This window comes from Herpailurus yagouaroundi, unplaced genomic scaffold (assembly GCF_014898765.1).
Source record: "Herpailurus yagouaroundi ecotype Mexico unplaced genomic scaffold, PumYag 142, whole genome shotgun sequence".
NCBI lineage: Eukaryota > Metazoa > Chordata > Mammalia > Carnivora > Felidae > Herpailurus > Herpailurus yagouaroundi.
The window spans coordinates 50,348,681-50,369,677 of NW_024412397.1; the positions used below are offsets into that span (position 1 = coordinate 50,348,681).

General features: G+C 37.8%; 1 protein-coding gene across 1 annotated transcript in view; it reads right to left on the reverse strand.

Annotated features, from left to right (window-relative positions):
• MIB1 (MIB E3 ubiquitin protein ligase 1) overlaps positions 1-20,460 on the reverse strand; it is a 130,803-nt gene extending 110,343 nt beyond the window's left edge. Inside the window, exon 1 of the mRNA XM_040479243.1 lies at positions 20,205-20,460. Within this exon, the coding sequence (XP_040335177.1) occupies positions 20,205-20,433 (229 nt within the window). The 5' untranslated portion in view covers positions 20,434-20,460. The remainder of the gene's footprint in view (positions 1-20,204) is intronic.
• Positions 20,461-20,997: the final 537 nt, after the last annotated feature.

Sequence of the window (20,997 nt, forward strand, 5' to 3'; positions counted from 1 at the left end):
CAGAACAAGAAGTAATAAACCCTAGAAAAAGGAAATAAGCACTTGGCAATATGACCTCTACTAAAAATGTTCACATGAATGACACAGACGTTAGAACTATGAAAGGTACCACTATAAAGTAATGAAAATAACTAACATTTGAGAGTAACAAGACTGGGGATAATGTTCCTTTACTATTCTGTTATTCTTAGATCGCTTGATACGTAAGTTAAAACTAGAAGCTTTTTAAACAATGTGTGGCCTGTGAACATCAGTGTCACTACTTTACAGTAGGAATGGTCAGGCCCAACACTGAACAGCAAGGGCTGTATTGTCCATTGAACGCGGACACTCTTCAAGATTCGAGTTCTGGCTTTCACCAGCTATCTTTGTGCCCTTGAAAAAGTCATTTTAACTGAAGTATTTACATATAAAATTATAGTATTTATTTCAAAATAATGGGGGGGGCAGGGAAGTAATGTGGGGTTTGGATGAAACAAGATCACTCATGTTGAAATTGGGTAACAGGAGGAGGTTCATTATATAATTCTCTATTTTGTGAAGTTTAGAAATTTCCCAAAATTAAATAAAAGGAGTCACTTTAGTTCTCAGAACTTCAGTTCCCTTTGGAGGAGGCATTATGTTTTTTAATGGTTAAGGATGTTCTAAGAATCAAATAAGAATGTGCTGTAGATGCAAGAATTAGAGCACAAAAGTAGTAAAGTTAAAACTAAACTCCAGAAGGACACACTATTGCTGCTTCCTGATAAGGGGGGGAAAACCCGTATAATTCATTTTCTATATTCATGTTTAAAGTCCCATAAGGTAACCAGATTCTAAATAAAGAGCCAAACACAAAGATAAACCTGTGCCTGAGGTGAGATGGTTAATAAAGAAGGGGTGGGAGGAAGAACAGAAGGAAGCTGGGATGCCTCATGAACTACAAAAGAACATGACACCCAATACCAAGTATGTTTGGTGTGCAATCCTTCGACAATCTCCTGCTACTCAAATGCTTGACTGCAGGGACAAGCAAGACAGCAGACATCAGTACCTTTTGATTCATTCAGTAACTATTTTACTGCTACTGCGGGCAGGCCCTCTGCTGCTTTCAAATATCACTCTAGGTGTAGTACGGAGAAGAGAATGGAAGAAAATTAAAGTGGCTAAAGAAAAGGAGTCAAATCATAAGAAGTTTCCACAACAGTTGAGAAGAAAATAATAGTTTAAGTAGGGATAAAGCTAGTAGAATTCGAGAGAAAATGGAAGCCAGAAGAGGTTTAGGACTTGGTGGCTGCAGGTTAGAAAAAAAAAGATGTAAAAAGTAACTGAAAAAAGTATAAATGAGATCATTCAAAACAAAACAAATAGGTAAGAGATATTTAGGAACAAACAGTGCAAAAAACTGAAATTTAGAACTGTTCTACTTAAAAAAGAGAGAGAGAGAGAGAGAGAACCATGAACAAAAAAATAAATAAGCACATACTAATTTAAGATTGTAAGTTCAGGGGCGCCTGGGTGGCTCAGTCGGTTAAGCGGCCGACTTCGGCTCAGGTCATGATCTCGCGGTCCGGGAGTTCGAGCCCCGCGTCAGGCTCTGGGCTGATGGCTCAGAGCCCGGAGCCTGTTTCAGATTCTGTGTCTCCCTCTCTCTCTCTCTGACCCTCCCGCGTTCATGCTCTGTCTCTCTCTGTCTCAAAAATAAATAAACGTTAAAAAAAATTTTTTTTTAATTGTAAGTCCAGGCCTCCATTGATAGACACTCATCTAAGAAACAAAATGAAAAAAGAATCAGGACAAGTTTCCTGGAAGTGGTGGATAATGGACCTTTCACAGGAAGAAAGAAGAAAATCTCAGAAGAGCACAATGTGTGTTCAACAAACCAGGAGCAACTTCATTTTTTTGGCAGGAATCTGAAATACTGTCAGAGATAGAGATGAATTATAGTCAGGCTGGGAAATAACCACATAACACATGATTTCTGATTTGCAGACTTAAATTGTTGCATTAATGGTAAAAACAAGGGTATGTGATTTAAGAAACTAGTTCTCTAACTTACTAGCTAGGTAATGTTCAGAATTAATTTAAACAACTCTGGGATCAATATTCTCATCTATAAGTTGAGAAAATACTTCCTTTCATAGGTGTTATGAGCTGAATGTGTTCCCCACCCCCAAAAATTCATGTGTTGAAGCTCTAACCCTCAAGATGCTGATATTTGGAGATGAAGTCTATAGGAGATAAGTAGGTTTAGAAGAGGAAATGAAGGTGGGGTCTCCACAATGAGATCAGTGTCCTTAAAAGAAGAGAAAGAGGCTAAGAGGTCCCCCTCTGCTGTATGAGGACATAGCCAAAAGGCAGCAAGCCAGGAAGACAGTCCCCAACAGGGTACTGAAATTAGCCAGCACCTGGATCTTGGACTGCCCAACCAATAAATTCCTGTTGTTAAACCACCTACTCTGTGGTAGTTTGCTATGGCAGCCCAAGCAGACAAAAACAATAATGGAACGGGTCCTTACGAAGCTAAAGTGATATATAGAGGTAAAAACACTGAAAGATTTTAAGGCAAATTGCAAATAAAAAGAATTATACTGCACTTAATTTTTTTTTTTTTAACGTTTATTCATTTTTGAGACAGAGAGAGAGCATGAATGGGGGAGGGTCAGAGAGAGGGAGACACAGAATCTAAAACAGGCTCCAGGCTCTGAGCTGTCAGCACAGAGCCCGACGCGGGGCTCGAACTCACGGACCACGAGCTCATGACCTGAGCTGAAGTCGGCCGCTTAACCGACTGAGCCACCCAGGCGCCCCTATACTGCACTTAATTTAATCTTAATATAGATTTGTTAAATGTACTATTTATCTATTTAAATAATTTGGTGATCAAAATCATCACATATCCCAAGCAAATTTGGCAACTTATGCAAAAAATCAAAGAACTTTTAGGGGCACCTGGGCAGCTCAGTTGGCTGAGCGTCTGACTTTTAATTTCGGCTCAGGTCATGATCCCAGTATGTTGTGAGATCCCAGTATGTTGTCAGGCTCTGGGCTGAGTATGGAGCCTGCTTAAGACTGTGTCTCTGTATATCTCTCTCTCAAAAAAAACAAAACAAAACAAAAAACTTTTAAATTCTCAATTTCCCAGAGACTACACATACAAAACATTCAATTATTCACACATGGAGCCTGCTTAAGATTCTCTCTCTCTCCTTCTGCCCTTCCCCTGCTCATGCAAGTGAATGCTCTCTCAAAAAAAAGTTACATCCAAAGATACTAAGTTGTTTGTAAATACAAACAAAACTTAACCTATGTCAAAAATAGGGACTATGTATAAACTATGATAATCTACAAAGTGAAATTCTATGCAGTTATTAAACCATGTTGTAGAAGAAATATTACTGATATGGGAAAATACATGTTTTTAAAAACCCATTATTATGTTATAAAACAGTTTGCAAAGAACTGCAATATACCATCACAAAATACATAAAACACACACGTACAGTAAAACTAGAAAGATAGTCCCCAAAATGTACTGGTGGATTTACCCTTTGTGGGTTTCCAAATTTTCTATGCTGAGTGTGTATTAATTCTTTTAGCTAAGTGAATAGGGGCATTTAATATGAGAATATCACCAGAGATGTTGATGTATGTCACCTATAATTAAAAACTAAAAATAAAAACATGATATTTATAGCAAATATTTACAGAAACCAACTTTCATATAGTTACTCTAGTAATAGAGTATGTAACTGCTACTTACAAGTTTTTATTTCTCATAACCCTTATACTAACTGAGCTATTTTATGCTTATGTAAAGAAAACATACTTCATCTGTACACTCCTCACTGGCACATGCCCACAGTCACAGTCTAATCTGTCTTACCACAGGAAAGCACCGTGCCAAAACAACATAATCAATACCAAATGTCATACTTGCCTACTCAATGGTGAAGCTTCTGAACAGGTCTAATATAGGTGTCCTATCTCATCACAGAAAGTAAAATGCATTAAACTAATCAGAATCCACTATGCATTTAGAGGTTTATCCTTAACTATACAGCTCTTCAAATGAGAGTTGATGAAAGAAAGGCATAGGGAAAACGTATCCCAACTTCCCCATCTGATCAAAAAAAGAAAAGTCCAGTTTTTAGCTATTCTCCTACTGATATATTTTTCATCTCTAAGTTCATTTTCCACAAAGCACAATGATAACATTCATGAGCTCATAATCTAAGTATAGGCTTTCTTTAAAAGAACTCATTTAAACACACAATGATAACTGGTAAAAAAAAAAAAAAAACCCTACAATTCATGGTTTTAAAGAATACTTCAGGAAAACCATTAATGCACACAAAAGCACATCCAAATCCTTTTTGGTTCCCACAGTTCAAATGCCAACAAAGCTACTGAACAGCTGTGAAACAGACTAAGCCTGAGAATTGGAGAAAGTAAACAAAGCAGCCCACTCCACCATCAAAATGCACACTACAGAATTTTTAATGAGAATACAATTAATTAACCTTAGAACAAAAGCTGATATTTAGAGAAAACACAAAACAGGAGACCAACATTTTACCGATCTCTTACTTCAGCAGCTTTTTGTTTCCCCTTACTTTATCCACCCAATTCATTCCCATCTAAAACATTCCCTTCCAGTACAAACCTTCTTAGCCTTGGCAAGTGTTATTCCTTAAAATGTTCATTTCATAAAACTTAATTCCCTAACTAAACCTATTAGTCGTTTTTCTCCTTCCTATACAATATCATATTACCCTAGAGACTTAATGCTCTTTTCCTTTGCTACGCTTTATGAAGACATCTGCCACCATTAAATGAACCACCTGATGATAGCTTTTGACTCATTCTACCAATACTCAAATGACCATCTGCTCTACATTTTAATGGCAGCTCGCCTAAATTCAAAAACTTAGAGAATTTACATAGCCTTAAGCTTTTTGTTAGAAAATTTTATGAGAGCAATAAAACATGCTAGTCAAGATCAATGACCACAGTTCTTAAGAGAGCCAATGAAAACAGCTCAAAATCACAAAGCACTGATTTGTTTAAATAAAATGTTAAATTTCTAGGTAGAAAAAAGTGACCGAGAGAACTAGAATTCTCACTACAAACAATTCACTCTACAAAACACTTCAACATGGAACAAGAATATCTAAATTATCATTTTGTATAATAGCAAAGGAAAAAAGTAAACAATATAACTATTCATTAACAAGAGAATAGAAACATATAATATATTAAGTATACAATGGAATACCTAAAATTAATGTTCCTCATACGATTCAATAGGAATGAATCCTTCAACCATAATGCTGAATTTTTTAATTATACAATACAAAATGTTACAAATAAAGTACTATATTTGCTTACATAAAAACACAGCACAAATGTTAAGAAAAAAACATGAAAATGATAACAAATTTCTAGATAATGGTTACCTTAGAAAAGGAGGGAAGGGAATGAAAATTGGACAGAAGTATACAGGATGTTTCAAATATATTAGTAATGTTTTGTTTCTAGATAGGTTCACAAGTCTTTATTACTCATTAATCTACCTGGATATCTTATATATTAAGTGATAAATTTTAAAACAATTTTAAAATTTAAAAAATCCTAAGAAGACTAAAATGGTACCTAGTTAACCCTCTAAATTTGTTCCCTAATTGAAAGATTTCACCTAACATAAAAAAGTATTTACAAATCATTAACCATTATTTAAATGTAATTACTTATTGTGGCATAACTGTTTGTTGATGTCATTTAACCAGTCAAGAAATCCTATTTCTGAGTTAAGGATTCATTCAACTTCAACCCCAAATCAATGTGACAAAAACATTACAGAGATTAAAGACGGCTAGCCACCTACAGTATGCATCCTATTCTCCCTGAAACTTTAAACTACTTAGTGGTTTAGAAATTGTCTCAACAATAATTAAAATTCCTAATGAGGGTAAGGCCTTTGTGACCTGCCAGCTGGTTGCTGTATTCTACATTCCTTTCTCTTGAGAAATACTAAATTAATGAAAATAAGATTGTTATTATTAATAATACTAGCCACTGTTCATTACCACATCAAGCTAATGAGACTTGCACACATTTTAGTTTAACCTTCCCAACAATACTAAAAGGCAGGCATTATGATCCCCATTTATAAACGAAGATATTGAGGCTCAGAAGTAATCTATGTGAAGTCACACAACATTAGCAAGTGCCAGGCTCAAATTCAAACCTAGGTGGGTGTGAGTACAAAGCTTGGCCCTCTTAAGCTCTTCACTCCACCAGGGTTTTTTCTCCATCTGATCTTATTTAAATAATTACATATCTAGAGCATCATGTTCCCCATTTAACCCACTAGATTCAAAATACTATGTTATCAAAAACCTATTCTAATATTCAAATAAATCTTAAAGAGATACACTTTAAAAATTGAGATTACTTTTTATTTTATTTTTTTTAATTTTTTTTTTCAACGTTTATTTATTTTTGGGACAGAGAGAGACAGAGCATGAACGGGCGAGGGGCAGAGAGAGGGAGACACAGAATCGGAAACAGGCTCCAGGCTCTGAGCCATCAGCCCAGAGCCCGACGCGGGGCTCGAACTCACGGACCGTGAGATCGTGACCTGGTTGAAGTCGGACGCTTAACCGACTGCGCCACCCAGGCGCCCCTGAGATTACTTTTTAATTTCACCAATGTAGTAGAGTGAAACATCACTACTTCCTAACTAACTCTTGGTACACACTAAGAAAATGTCCTTGAAGGCATTTCACCCAAAATCTCCCACTTCTTCGTCGTATCTTTCTGTTGGACAAGTTCTTCTCTCATCTATTTTTGCATCCTCTACTACTCTACTGTATTACAAGTTTGCATAATAAAATTACAATCATGCCCCATACAGTCCAAAGAAACAAGTTATCAAATTAGGCATACAATTGGGAATTTTAGTAGTATGTTTGTTATTTTTAAGCACTTGTTGCATAGAGGTAGAATGTGAATGAAGTCAAACAAAATTAAGAATTTTATCACTTTTTTTCCTGCTACCTGGTAAAAATTCACTATTTCATTTTAGAAGCAAAACATCTGTCTGTGTACCTTGACCTACTCCAACTTCATTTTACAAGTGAAGAACTAAGGCTCAAAAAGACTAATGTTATAAAGTTGAAAAAGTAAAGAAGTAAGACTGACAAACCCAGATTTGAATCTCCACCATGAACTTATTACTTGTGAAATACTGGGCAAGTTAGTTCATTTCTCATAGCCTATTTTCTCATCAGTAAAATAAAGGCTATCAAATAATATTTTTTCAGGATTAAATGAAATAAAGTTTATAAAACACTTAGCACAGTGCCTGACACATGACTGGAGCTCATGAAATGTTAGTCCACTCCCTAGTTAACAGTCTCACTTGATAAAATATAGAATGAACAAATACCTTAATTTCCCTACTAAGCTAGAGCATTTTCCACTGCTGTATGAAAAGAGACTGGAAAAGGGGGTGAGCAAAACACCATAATGTTAGCTATGGCAATTCTAAGCTGTTATGATTTATTATCATTAGCCCTGCAAAACCTTTAAATATCAAATAATGACCTTTTTTTTAAAATATAAAAACATTTCTATCCCATTGTTTGTCTTTTTAGAAACAAAATTATCATCAAGAAGATAAATATAGGGGTGCCTGGGTGGCTCAGTCAGTTAAGTGTCCAACTTCAGCTCCAGTCATGATCTCACAGTTTGTCAGTTTGACCCCACATCAGGCTCTGTGCTGACAGCTCAGAGCCTGGAGCCTCTTCGGATTCTGTGCCTCCCTTTCTCTCTGTCCCTTCCCTGCTTGCATGCTCTCTGTCTCCCTCTCAAAAATGAACATTAAAAAAAGAAGAAGAAGATAAATCTACCCTGGAAAAAAATCAAATACTCATATCATGAGTATGTTTACAGAATATGAACTAATTCTAACCAAAGCAACTATCTACAAAGGGAAATACGCTTAAAAAAAAAAAATACTCCGAAACAACAAATGAATGTCTGGTCTATCTGCTGTGTTCCCCTACCTCCTGAACTAATTTAAATCCCCAAGATCTTAGTTGTGTTCTATAAATTCATTTATAAGCAAGCTGTATAGAATTCAGAACCCATTTTCTTTCCCAAACAAAGTTTTAAATGTACCAGACTATTTCACAAGAACCTGTTTACACAGAACTATGGGCATACAAAGGTAAAAACTGTTAATTAAAATTGATAAAAACTCTCAACAAAGTGGGTTTAGAGGGAATACATCTCAACACAATAAAGGCCACATATGATAAACCCATAGCTAACATCATACTCAATGGTGAAAAGCTGAATGCTTTTCCTCTAAGATCAGGAACAAGACAAAAATCTACTCTTTCCACTTTTATTCAACACAGTACTGAAAGTCATAGCTGCAGCAATCAGACAAGAAAAAGACATAAAAGGCACCAACACTGGTAATGAAGAAGTACAACTGTCATTATTTGCAGATGTCATACCATTTATAGAAAACCTTAATGATACCACAAGAACACTATTAGGATAATAAATGAATTCAGTAAAATTGCAGGATGCAAAATTAATATACAGAAACCTATTATACTAATAACACTAATAATGAAGTAGTAGAAAGATAAATTAAGAAAGCAATCCCACTTACAATTGTATCAAAAGGAATGAAATACCTGCAAATAAATTTAATCAAGGAGGTGAAAGACCTCTACTGTGAAAACTGTAAGATATTGATGAAAGAAACTGAAAATGATAGAAACAAATGGAAAGAAATACCATGCTCATAGACTGGAAGAATTAATATTGTTAAAATGTCTATACTACCCAAAGTAATCGACAGATTTAATGTAACCCTTAACCAAAATACCAACAGCATTTTTCAGAGGTAGAACAAATAATCCTAAAATTTGTATGGAACCACAAAAGATCCCAGATAGCCAGAGCAATCTTGAGAAAGAAGAAACAAAACTACAAGTATCACAATCCCAGACTTCAAGCCACACTACAAAGTTATAGTAATCAAAACAGTATAGTACTGGTATGAAAACAGACAAGATCGATGGAATATAATAGAAAATCAAGAAATAAACTCACACTTATGTGGTCAATTAATCTACTACAAAAGACACCAAGAATATACAACAGAGAAAAGAAAAAGTCTCTTGAATAAATGGTGCTAGGAAAACTGAACAGCTACATGCAAAAGAATGAAACTGGACAACTTTCTTACACCATACATGAAAATAAATTCAAACTAGATTAAAAATCTAAATATAAGACCCCAAACCATTAGAATTTGTGGAAGAAAATGCAACATTTTTCTGTATTTGTCTCCTCAGGCAAAGGAAACATAAGCAAAAATAAACATCACACTAAATAAAAGGCTTTTACAGCAAAGAAAACCATCAACAAAATGAAAAGGCAACCTATGAATGAGAGAAGATATTTGCAAATGATACATCCAGTAAAGGGTTAATATCCAAACTATATAAAAAATACATCAAACTTAACATCAAAACAATACAATAAAAAAATAGGCAGAGGACCTAAATAGACATTTTTCAAAAGAAGGCATACAGATGGCCAACAGACACATGAAAAGATGCTCAGCATCACTAATCATCCAGAAATGCAAATCAAAACAACAATCACACCAGTCAGAACGGCTAGTACCGAAAAGATAGGAAATAACAAGTGCTGGCAAGGATGTGATGAAAAGGGACTCTCATGCACTGTTGGTGAGAATGTAAGCTGGTGCAACCAGAATGGAAAACAGTATGGAGGTTCCTCAAAAAATTAAAACTAGAATTACCATATGATCCAGTAATTCCACTGTTGGGTATTACCCAAAGATGGCTCCTGGATGGCTCAGTAGGTTAAGCATCCAATTCTTGGTTTCAGCTCAATCACGATCTCATGTTTTGTGGGTTTGAGACCTGCATCAGGTTCTCCACTGGCAGCATGGAGCCAGCCTCGGATTTTCTCTCTCTCTCCCTCTCTGTCCCTCCCCGACTCGTGCTGTGTCTCTCTCAAAATGAATAAACTTAAAAAAAAATTATTTGGGGCACCTGGGTGGCTCAGTCAGTTAAGCATCTGACTTCGGCTCAGGTCATGATCTTGTGGTTTGTGAGTTCAAGCCCCCTGTCCGGCTTTGCGCTGACAGCTCAAAGCCTTGAACCCAGTTCAGTTTCTGTGTCTCCCTCTCCCTCTGCCCCTCACCCCCTCATGCTCTGTCTCTCTCTCTCCTGCAAAAATAAACATTAAAAAACTGAATAAAGTTATTTTAAAAAGAAAAATGAAAACACTTACTAATACAAAAAGATACATGCACCCTTATTTTTACTGCAGCATTATTTACAATAGCCAATACATAGAAGCAACCTACATGTCTAATGATAGATGAATGGATAAACGTGATGTGGTAGATATGTGCAATGGAAAACTACTAGGCCATAAAAAAGAATAAAGTCGCCATTCACAACAACATGGATGGATCTAGAGGGTATTATGCCAAGTGAAATAAGTCAGACCAAAAAAAGACAAATATCGTATGATCTCATTTATATATGAAACCTAAAAAAAAAAAAAAAAAAGAATAAAAAAACAACAACATAAAAGGGACACACACTCATATAGAACTAGTGGTTGCCAGAGGGAGAGGGGTAGGGGGATAGGCAAAATAGGTGAAGGGGTTTAAGAGGTACAAATTTCCAGTTATAAAATAAATAACTCAGAGATGAAAAGTACAGTATAGGGAATATAGTCAATAATGCAGTAATAACTTCGTATGATAACAGACGATAACTACACTCACCATGGTGAGCATGAGTAACTACAGAATTGCTGAATCACTGTTGTACACCTGAAACTGATATAACACTATGTCAACTATATTTCAATTAAAAAAAAATAAAAATAAAGGAGCACCTGGGTGGCTCAGTTGGTTAAGCATCTGACTTTGACTCAGGTCATGATCTCGAAGTTCGTGGGTCTGAGCTCCACATCAGGCTCTGTGATGACAGCTCAGAGCCTGGAATCTGCTTCGGATTCTATGTCTCCCTCTGTCTCTGACTCTCCCCCACTCATGCTCTCTCACTCTCAAAATTAAAGTAAAACATTAAAAAATAAATAAAAATTGTTGCTATGTTCCTAGTTCCAATGGAGGCAATGTTCTATCACTGTAATCCAGATAAAATGTTAGAAGAGGCAAGCTAAATGATATAGGGACATATGAAAATGTGTGAGTAAAGAAATGAGTTTTAAGAAGGAGAAATGTTCTTGGGGCTCCTGGGTAGCTCAGTCAGTTAAGCCTCTGACTTTGGCTCAGGTCATGATCTTGCAGTTTGTGGGTTCGAGCCCCACATCGGGCTCTGTGCAGACAACTCAGAGCCTGGAGCCTGCTTCGGATTCTGTGTCTCCCTCTCTCTCTGACCCTCCCCTGCTCACACTCTGTCTCTGTCTCTCTCTGAAAAGTAAATAAACATAAAAAATAAAAAATAAAAAAAAAAAGGAGAAATGTTCTTAAAAACAAAAACAAAAAAAAAAAGGCCATTTTCCCATAGATACTTAAAATGCATAAGCTCTTGCTAGGTGACTTAGAGCAATGGTTTCCACAGTGAGGTACATGCTCAGGGTATATAGAACAAGATTCTGTGAAATGCAAGAGAAAATCGAAGTCCACAATGTCTTATCTATAATGCCAAACTCCAAGTGTTTTTGTAAGTTAGCAGCAAACTCAGTCATAAACCCTGATCTGAACAAACAAGAGGCTATATATAGTATATAGTCTTTATCATCCCCATAGTATAATTATTCATATGCTTCCCTGAAGAAATGTTAATTTATTTGATTACATGGTACTGCTGTGGACCTCAAAGTGGATGTTATGTACTATGTTGCACACATACCATATTATAGTTCTAAAATCCAGAAGTATACACTTAGTCCCAAGCATTCTGAAAAAAAAAGGGGGGGGGTTTGGATTTCCACTGAAACTTTTGTATTTTTTCTCTAAAAATATTAAGATTAAGTTTCACTAATTATAAATCACTGAGCTGACACCAGCACCCTCAGGGAGTCCACACAAAAACTCACAACTCACACAGAGAACACAGGTGTCCTGGAGGTGAGGGGGTTTGAGAGCAACGGGTCCTAACAATGTTGCTCACCTCTGCCACATTAAGACATGATGCAACTTTTTTGTGCCTACTTAAGCAGATTTGTGGAATGTATGCTAGTAACATAAAACAGCATGCTGTTGATTATCTTGAGACAAAGGGCTTAAAAGGCAAAATTAAGAATGAGTTCCATATTTTTCATTTACAAAATAAATAAATGAAAAATAAATGCTTCAAAATTGCACACCTTTTCTGTGATGAAAAGTAGGTGTTAGTGGTATGCCCCTTATAAGACTTTTTTTTTAACTACATCTATTTAATGTGTCCCAGGTAAAGATGACATGAGAAAATAAATGCTGTCCAAAAGAAACTAGAATAAGCAAAGTGAAAACTGGTGTTTAGACATCAGTTCAAATTCAAATTCAAATTCAAAACATCATTATACGGTCTTTAATACCAATGATGCATATCATGAATAAATTTTTATACCCATATCCTTAAAATAATATTTCACTTCATTTTAAATTCAGTAAATTCAGAATTCACTGATTCAAAATATAAAAGTAACACACCTTCTAATTCATATGTAAGAAATGACTAGCATCAGAAAAAACAAAATTACTAGCTAAATTTCAATTAAAAAACTTTACTTAACTGGTAAATGGAATAGAAAAATAAGATTGAGATTTAATGAAGATACTGTATTAGTTACAGTCCAGTAAGGAGACATAAACTACACCAATCCACCACTTCTAGAAATAGGGAAACAATGAAAAAATATGGGATTACTAAAGGAGGGATTCTATAGGGGTAGGATCCAGACCTTTATAAAGGGGTTGTGACTGGCTGGTGCTGGTGTCACTGAGTGGGGACACACTGATGATGTTTCTGGTTATATTGGAAGTAACCTGGAATCAAATACTGATACTGAAATCCTGCTAGATGAGATGATGCCAAAAGAAAGCAAGAAAAACAAAACAGCAAGTTCCTTCTCCCACTTTAGCCTTCCAGTCTCCTTTGAGCGCCCCCTATTGGCAGAGCCAGTAAGGATCCAGCTGGCAAAAAAAAATACATGCAGAAGCCATCCCAGCCTCACAGGGTAGAATACAGAGAGTGGGTTTGAAACCAAGACATAAAAGCTTAAAAACCAGTATAATATACTCAGAAATGCACTTCATCGCTTTGGATTATCTATCTTTATGAGATCTCCTAAAAGCTAAAGCATCTAGCAAAATCAAGAATGGGATCAAACTGAATTTAGAATCAGACCTGATTTACTAATATATTAAACTAAGATTTTCTAAAACAATGAAGAAAAACCATACGGCTCTCCTTTTTAAAAACATTTTTTTAATTTTTTTTTAACGTTTTATTTTTGAGACAGAGACAGAGCATGAACGGGGGAGGGGCAGAGAGAGAGGGAGACACAGAATCGGAAGCAGGCTCCAGGCTCTGAACCATCAGCCCAGAGCCTGATGCGGGGCTCAAACTCACGGACCGCGAGATCGTGATCTGAGCTGAAGTCGGACGCTTAACGACTGAGCCACCCAGGCGCCCCTAAAAACATTTTTTAAGTTTATTTTTATTTATTTTGAGAGAGAGATAGAGAGCAAGCAGGGGAGGGTCAGAAAGCAGGGGAGACAGAATCCCAAACAGGCTCTGCACTGTCAACACAGAGCCCGATGCAGGGTTCGAACCCACAAACCGTGAGATCATGACCTGAGCCCAAGTCAAGAGTCGGATGCTTAACAGACTGAGCCACCCAGGTGCCCCTTGCTCTCATTTAAAAAACAAAACAAAACAAAACAAAACAAAAAATTCTGAATATAAGCAAAATACCAAAATACCATGCTGAAGGCTGGATCCTTTCAGCCTAAGTGTTTATTTACCCTTTTTCCACATATATTTTTTCCATAATTTTCAGTATTTAAATTTTACATATGAAGCACAGTATTATCTACAGTAATTCTTTGTGGTTTTGGTTTTTTATATGTAATTGTGAGTCTGGTGTCTTTTTAAAGTTGTTTTTGTTTTTTTTTTAATTTATTGAGAGTGTACATGCACACACAAGCAGGTGAGAGGCAGAGAGAGAAAGGGAAAGAGAGAGAGAGAAAGGGAGAGAGAGAAAGGGAGTGAGAGAAAGGGAGAGAGAGAAAGGGAGGGGGAGAGAGAGAAAGGGAGGGGGAGAGAGAGAAAGGGAGGGGGAGAGAGAGAAAGGGAGGGGGAGAGAGAGAAAGGGAGGAGGAAAGAGAGAGAAAGGGAGGGGGAGAGAGTGAAAGGGAGGGGGAGAGAGTGAAAGGGAGGGGGAGAGAGAGGGAAAGGGAGGGAGAAAGGGAGGGAGAGAGAATCCCAAACTGACAGCACAGAGCCCCACTCCAGCTCAATCTCACGAACAGTGAGATCAAGACATGAGCTGAAATAAGGGTCAGACACTTATCCAACTGAGCCACCCAGGCACCCCTACAGTAATTCTTTGAAACCTACTTTTTTTTACTCAACATATAATTGGTAAATATACACTAATTTTTTCATTTTAATTAATACTTTACTGTATGAGACTCATGTAACATTATATACAAATTACATATAAACTTTTAGTAGTTACCAAATTATTGGTTTTATAAATACTACAATGAATTTCTCTAGACATAACCTCTTTACAGATTTGTGCCTGAGGATCTCATGGACATACACTTAAAAGATTTTCTCAGTTGCAGGATATGTGCGTTTGTAAAGTTTACAAGACTGCCAAATTGCTTCTCAAAGTGGTTGTATCAATTTTCTGTCCCACCAATAACCTGAGAGTTCTGATTTCCCCATATTCTTTATCAATACATACTACTTTTAGACTTTAAATTTTTGTCAGTCTGACTGGGGTGAGGTGAAAGATATCTTTTCTTAATTTATATTTCCAGGTTAGTTGAGTCAGCTATATAAATAGTTATTAGTTCTTTACTATTTACATCAAATCAAACTTTTAAAGCTAGAAGAAAATTTTTATTTAAATTGATCTAATCCATATATCTCATACATAAAGAAAAAAGTCAGGTAGCTGTCTTCTAACTTCTAACTGAAAATTTTCTCCCACACCTGGTAATGCAATTATCTATGTTGCCCCTAACCAATAAAACAAAAGAAGCTTTACATATATGCGGTAAGTTTTCAGTAATTTGAATTTTGGGTAAGATCTGATAGTTTAGATATGACAATGTCATATCTCTGTCAACAGCAAAGCTTGGCTTCAACAGTATAGAATGACTGGAACTTTGAGCTGCTGTTTGGAACAAAGAAAATTCAAAACATTAAGAACCTTGATAAAGTGAAAAAATAGAAGAATAAAGACCGACAAGCTGGAGAATTTGACAGTTCATATGCAGCTCAATTACTATATGCAATGAGTGATCCTGGATTGGATCCTGGACCAGAAAAAAGACATTAGTAGGACAACTGATGAAATCTTAATAAGGTCTGTAGATTAGTTAATAGTATAATATTAATGTTATTTTTCTGGTTTCAGTAATTGTACTTTGTAAGCTGTTAACATCTGAAGATGAGCAAGGGCAAAAAGGAAGTCTTTTTACTAATTTTATAATTTTTGTAAACCTGAAATTATTTCAAAAAGGTTAAATTTATTTTTAACTATTATGTAAATAAATATCAAGTACAATATAAATGTAATATTTAATAAATCTCAAGAATATAATAAAGTACCAACAGATATTAATTGTTAAATATTTTGAAGAAAAAAGAGAAAAAAAATTGGAAGTAGTATTATAGTCCTGGGGCAAAATTAGATCTAAGAACTTGTGATCTGTTCAATCCTTTAAGGAAAACAAAATAAAAGTGAAGAAATTAAATCATAGAAATTAAAATATTTCAATAGCACTGCATAAGAAGGCTAGCTATCCTGTATCTAGAAATGCTTTTTTTTTATTTATTTTTTTCTTAATGTTTTTATTTTTGAGACAGAGAGAGACAGAGCATGAGCAGGGAAGGGGCAGAGAGAGAGGGAGACACAGAATCGGAAGCAGGCTCCAGGCTCTGAGCCATCAGCACAGAGCCCGATGTGGGGTTCGAGCCCACAGACTGTGAGATCATGACCTGAGCTGAAGTCGGACGCTCAACCGACTGAGCCACCCAGGCGTCCCTAGAAATGCTTTTAAAACGTCTGCTAAAATAATCAGATGAACAAGATGAATTGTTACATATTACAAATTAAATGTATAAAGTCATGTAAATTAAACTGAGATTTTTAAAAAAATTACCTCTAAAAACACCTGCTTTTATAAAAGATAATGAAACTATTTATGACAGATATACTCCATACCACAAAACACACAGACAACATTAACACCCCTTCAAAAACTGCTGTAGTATAGGATTTGTTACACTTTACCCTGGAAAGATATTTAAATTTCCCCGTAAACCTGCAATTACTGACACCAAGATGCCTCCAAATTATTTAGTTGTGGTCAAACTTTAGCTTGAACTAGCATGATAAAATTTTAAGAGTGTGCAGAAACAGGTACATGCCTCATACAGTGTTGTTGAGAGTGTAAAGTGGTAAAATGTCTTTAGACAGCAGTTAACCAACATCTATCAAAATGTTAAGTATGTGTACCCCTTGATCTAGCAATTCCACATTAGAAGTACTCAGCACTGGGGTGCCTGGGTGGCTTAGCCAGTTGAGTGTCCAATTTCGGCTCAGGTCATGATCTCTCAGTTCGCTGAGTTCAAGCCCTGCGTCCTGCTCTATCGCTGACAGCTCAGAGCCTGGAGCCTGCTTCAGGTTCTGTGTCTCCCTCTCTCTCTTCCCCTCCCCCACTCCTTCCCTCACTCTCTCTCTCTCTCAAAAGCAAATAAACATTAAAAAAATGTTTTTTAAATTAAAAAAAGTACTCAGTACATATGCATAGGATTTATTCACTGCATCATTGTAAATAAGACCTGAAACAATATAAATGCCCGTCAATAAAACACATTACATAAATTATTACATCCAGTCAACTGGTATACTATGCAGTTATGAAAGAATAAGGTAGACCTATATGTGCTAATAACATGGAACAATTCCCAATATGTACTATTAAGTGAAAGAAACAAAAGTACAGAAGAGAATATAGTGTACTACCATTTGTACCTTTAAAAGGCAGTAGATTTACAGTATATTAATAAATATGCTTGCAATAAATAGAGTATTATGTAAGAATACACAAGAAGGTAATATCAATAGCTATCCCTTTTTGTACTGTTGGATCTTTTCTTTGGGGCATGCATATTTATTCTCCTCAATGTTTAAAAAGCCAGCTAAGAAACACAACTTTATGAATTATCTGTTCAAAAAAACTGAGTTGGCCTGTGTTAGTTTCCGTTTTGTTGCTGCTAATAATAAATATAAACCCATTTCAGATTTGTTAAGCTTTGTCAAACTCAATCATCAAGCCGTAGAAGTAGCTTACTTATAAATTAACTCAAAATGTATTAAAGACTTTAGCATTAAGACATGAAACCATAAAACTCCTAGAAGAACACATAGGAAGTAAGCTCTTTAACAATGATTTTGGCAATGAATTTGTTGGACTTGATGCCAAAAGCAACGAAAGCAAAAATGAACAAGTGAGAATACATCAAACTAAAAAGCCACTACACAGCAAAGGAAACAATCAACGAAAGGAAAGAGCAACTTACTGAATGGGAGAAAATACTTGCAAGTAATACATATAAGGGATTAATATCTAAAATACATAAAGAACCTGCACAATTCAACAGCAAAAAAAAAAAAAAAAATCTGATTAAAACATAGACAGAGAGGGTGCCTGGCTGGCTCAGTCGGTTAAGTGTCTAACTTCAGCTCAGGTCATGATCTCACAGTTCGTGAGAATGAGCCCAGGTTGGGCTCTGCACTGATAGCACTGATAGCGCAGAGCCCACTTGGGATTCCCTCTCTCTCTCTCTCTCTCTCTCTGCCCCTCCCCTGCTCACGCTCTCTTACTCAAAATAAATAAACTTAAAAAAAAAAAATGGACAGGGGCGCCTGGGTGGCTCAGTCAGTTGAGCGTCCGACTTCGGCTCAGGTCATGATCTCTCGGTTCGTGAGTTCAAGCCCCGCGTCAGGCTCTGTGCTGACAGCTCAGAGCCTGGAGCCTGTTTCAGATTCTGTGTCTCCCTCTCTCTCTGACCCTCCCCCGTTCATGCTCTGTCTCTCTCTGTCTCAAAAATAAATAAACGTTAAAAAAATTAAAAAAAAAAAATGGACAGAGGATCTAAAGAGGCATTTTTTCAAAGACATACAGATGGCCAACGAGACACATGAAAAAATACTCAACATCACTAATCATCACAAAAATGCATATCAAAACCACAAATGAGGTATCACCTCACATTTGTTAGAACAGCTACTATCAAAAAGACAAGAAATAACAAGCATTGGCAAGGATATGGACAAAAACAAGGATGTTTTCTGTTAGTGGGAACATAAATGTGTGTAGCCAATATGGAAAAGTGCCTCAAAATATTAAAAATAGAACTACTATAGGATCCAGCAATACTTCTGGGTAACTAATGGAAGAAAATGAAAACACTAATTCAAAATGATATATGCATTCCCATGTTCACTGCAACATTATTTACAATAGCCAAGACAAGGAAACAACCTAAATGTCCATCAATGGATGAAAGAATAAAGAAAATGTGCCATATATACATATATATATGGCATACATATGTATATATGGCACATTTTCTTTATCCTTTACTTTCTTACATTTCTTTCCATTTTATACACACACACACACACACACACACACATATATATAAATATATATATAATGAAACTACCTCTTGGTAGTTACCAGAGGTGAGTGAGAGTGGGTGAAATGGGTGATGGGTGTCAAAAGGTACAAACTTTCAGTCATAAAATAAATAAGTCATGGGATGTAAAGTGTACTTTACATGATGACTACAATTAATAACACTGTAGTGAATATTTGAAACTTGCTAAGAGAGTAAATCCTACAAGTTCCCATTACAAAGGAAAAAAAATTTTACAACTATGGATGGTGATAGAGGTTAACTAAACTTACTGGGATGATCGTTTTGCAATATGTACAAATATCGAATCATTATGTATACATGTAAAACTAGTATGTCAATGATACCTCAATTTTTTTAAAGTAGCTTCTTTATGCATTCTGAAAAGTAACAAATTTTAAATTTGAATTATTTTCAACTAAATAGATATCATGGACAAATCTATAAATATAGCCTTGATTAAAATAATCCAATAAAATAAAGTTCAGTTTACCCCATTACATAAAAATTCTAGAGTCAATAACAGATCCCTGAAATTTTGTGAATCAAACTGACTCCTGTGAATGGGTAAGTCTCCGACATAACCTTACACACAAAAAAATCTGGCGTCTAATCCACTTGGAAAAAGTATTTAACACAAAGAAATGGTTCAGCAGCTTAGACTGTTTTTCCCTCTACTGGTAATGAACCAATTGAGGTGAAAAATCATTCTACAAAGTCCCAATTAACATTTGGCTACTTAATTCCAAGTCTGTCTTTCTATGTGTTACAGGAGGCCATACATACAAATGTACGTACGTTATGTACGTACATACATACATACATAATTGGCATTTCAACAATCCGAGGTACCAGAAGCCCCTCGGCAATTGCAACCCGCCAACTAAAGACCATATGGCTAGGCAAGCCTCTCTTCAGACAGTTATCACTCGGTGGCTGATTAATTTCAATGGCTTATTAGACAGGCCTCTCCAGACCCTTTCCCTAGAGAAGGAGGAGGAGGGGAACGGTCTGTTGTTTTCCCGGTGCTTTGTGCCCTCCAGGCTTGAAAGCATCCTGGTGACGGTGAAGCCATCATTTCCCGTGGGGGCAGCGGTGTCTTTTCGGCAAGTTTTTGTTTACGAGGTACTGAACCCAAAATCCCTTTGGCTCTCTCCCTTTCCATCTCGGGCTTCTCCCAGGCGTCCCGACGCCCACCGGGCCTCGCCCGTTCCCCGCACGCGCGCAGACCCTGGGCCAGGGGCCAAGACTTACCCGTGGGCGCGCTATCCAGGATGCGCAGGTCGTAGGCCCCAGAGCAGCGGTAGTTGGCGGCGGTGCCGTTGTCCCACACCACCACCACCTCCTCGGGGCTCTCGAAGCTCCGGACCGTGCCCACATGGCCCTCGCCGCCGTCCTGCTTCCCCCACTTCCAGTCCGGGCCGCGCACCACCCGGGCCCCGACCCCTTCCACCATCACCCGGTTATTCCGGGAGTTACTCATCGGGGCCCGGGCGGTGGGCTCTGCCGCCGCCGCCGCCGCCGCCGCCGCCGGTGGGCCCGTGAGGGAGTTGGGCCCGGGCCGGACTCTCGGCGCCGGCGGGAGCGGCAGCGAGCCCCGGGGGACGTGGGAATAACTCACGGGGGCGGCGGCGCGGTCCCCGACAAGCCCACAGCCGCTCTCCAGCCGTCGCCGCCGCCGCCGCGCCCCCCGCTCGGACTGGAGGCCGGACCGCAGCGGCTCAGAGGCGGCGGCGGCGGGCGGGCAGAGGGGAGGGGGCCGTGGGCGGGGACTCCCCCGCTTCCTCCGGGCTCCCCGGCCGGGCTACAGCGACGGCCGCCAGGAAACCACGCTCTCCCCCGGCCGGGAGCGCGGGGAGCGCAGGGGGCCGGGGGAGGCTAGCCCGGGGGGGACGGCGAGGGCAGCGGGGAGCAAGCTTAACTGTCGGCCTTTTTTCTCCCCCAGCCCCTCGATCCGGGGTGGGCGCCCGAGTGCCGGCGCCGTCTCCTCCCCCGTGGGCAGCGGTGGTACCTCCCAGCGTCCGGCTAGCGCCCGGGCCCACGGGCC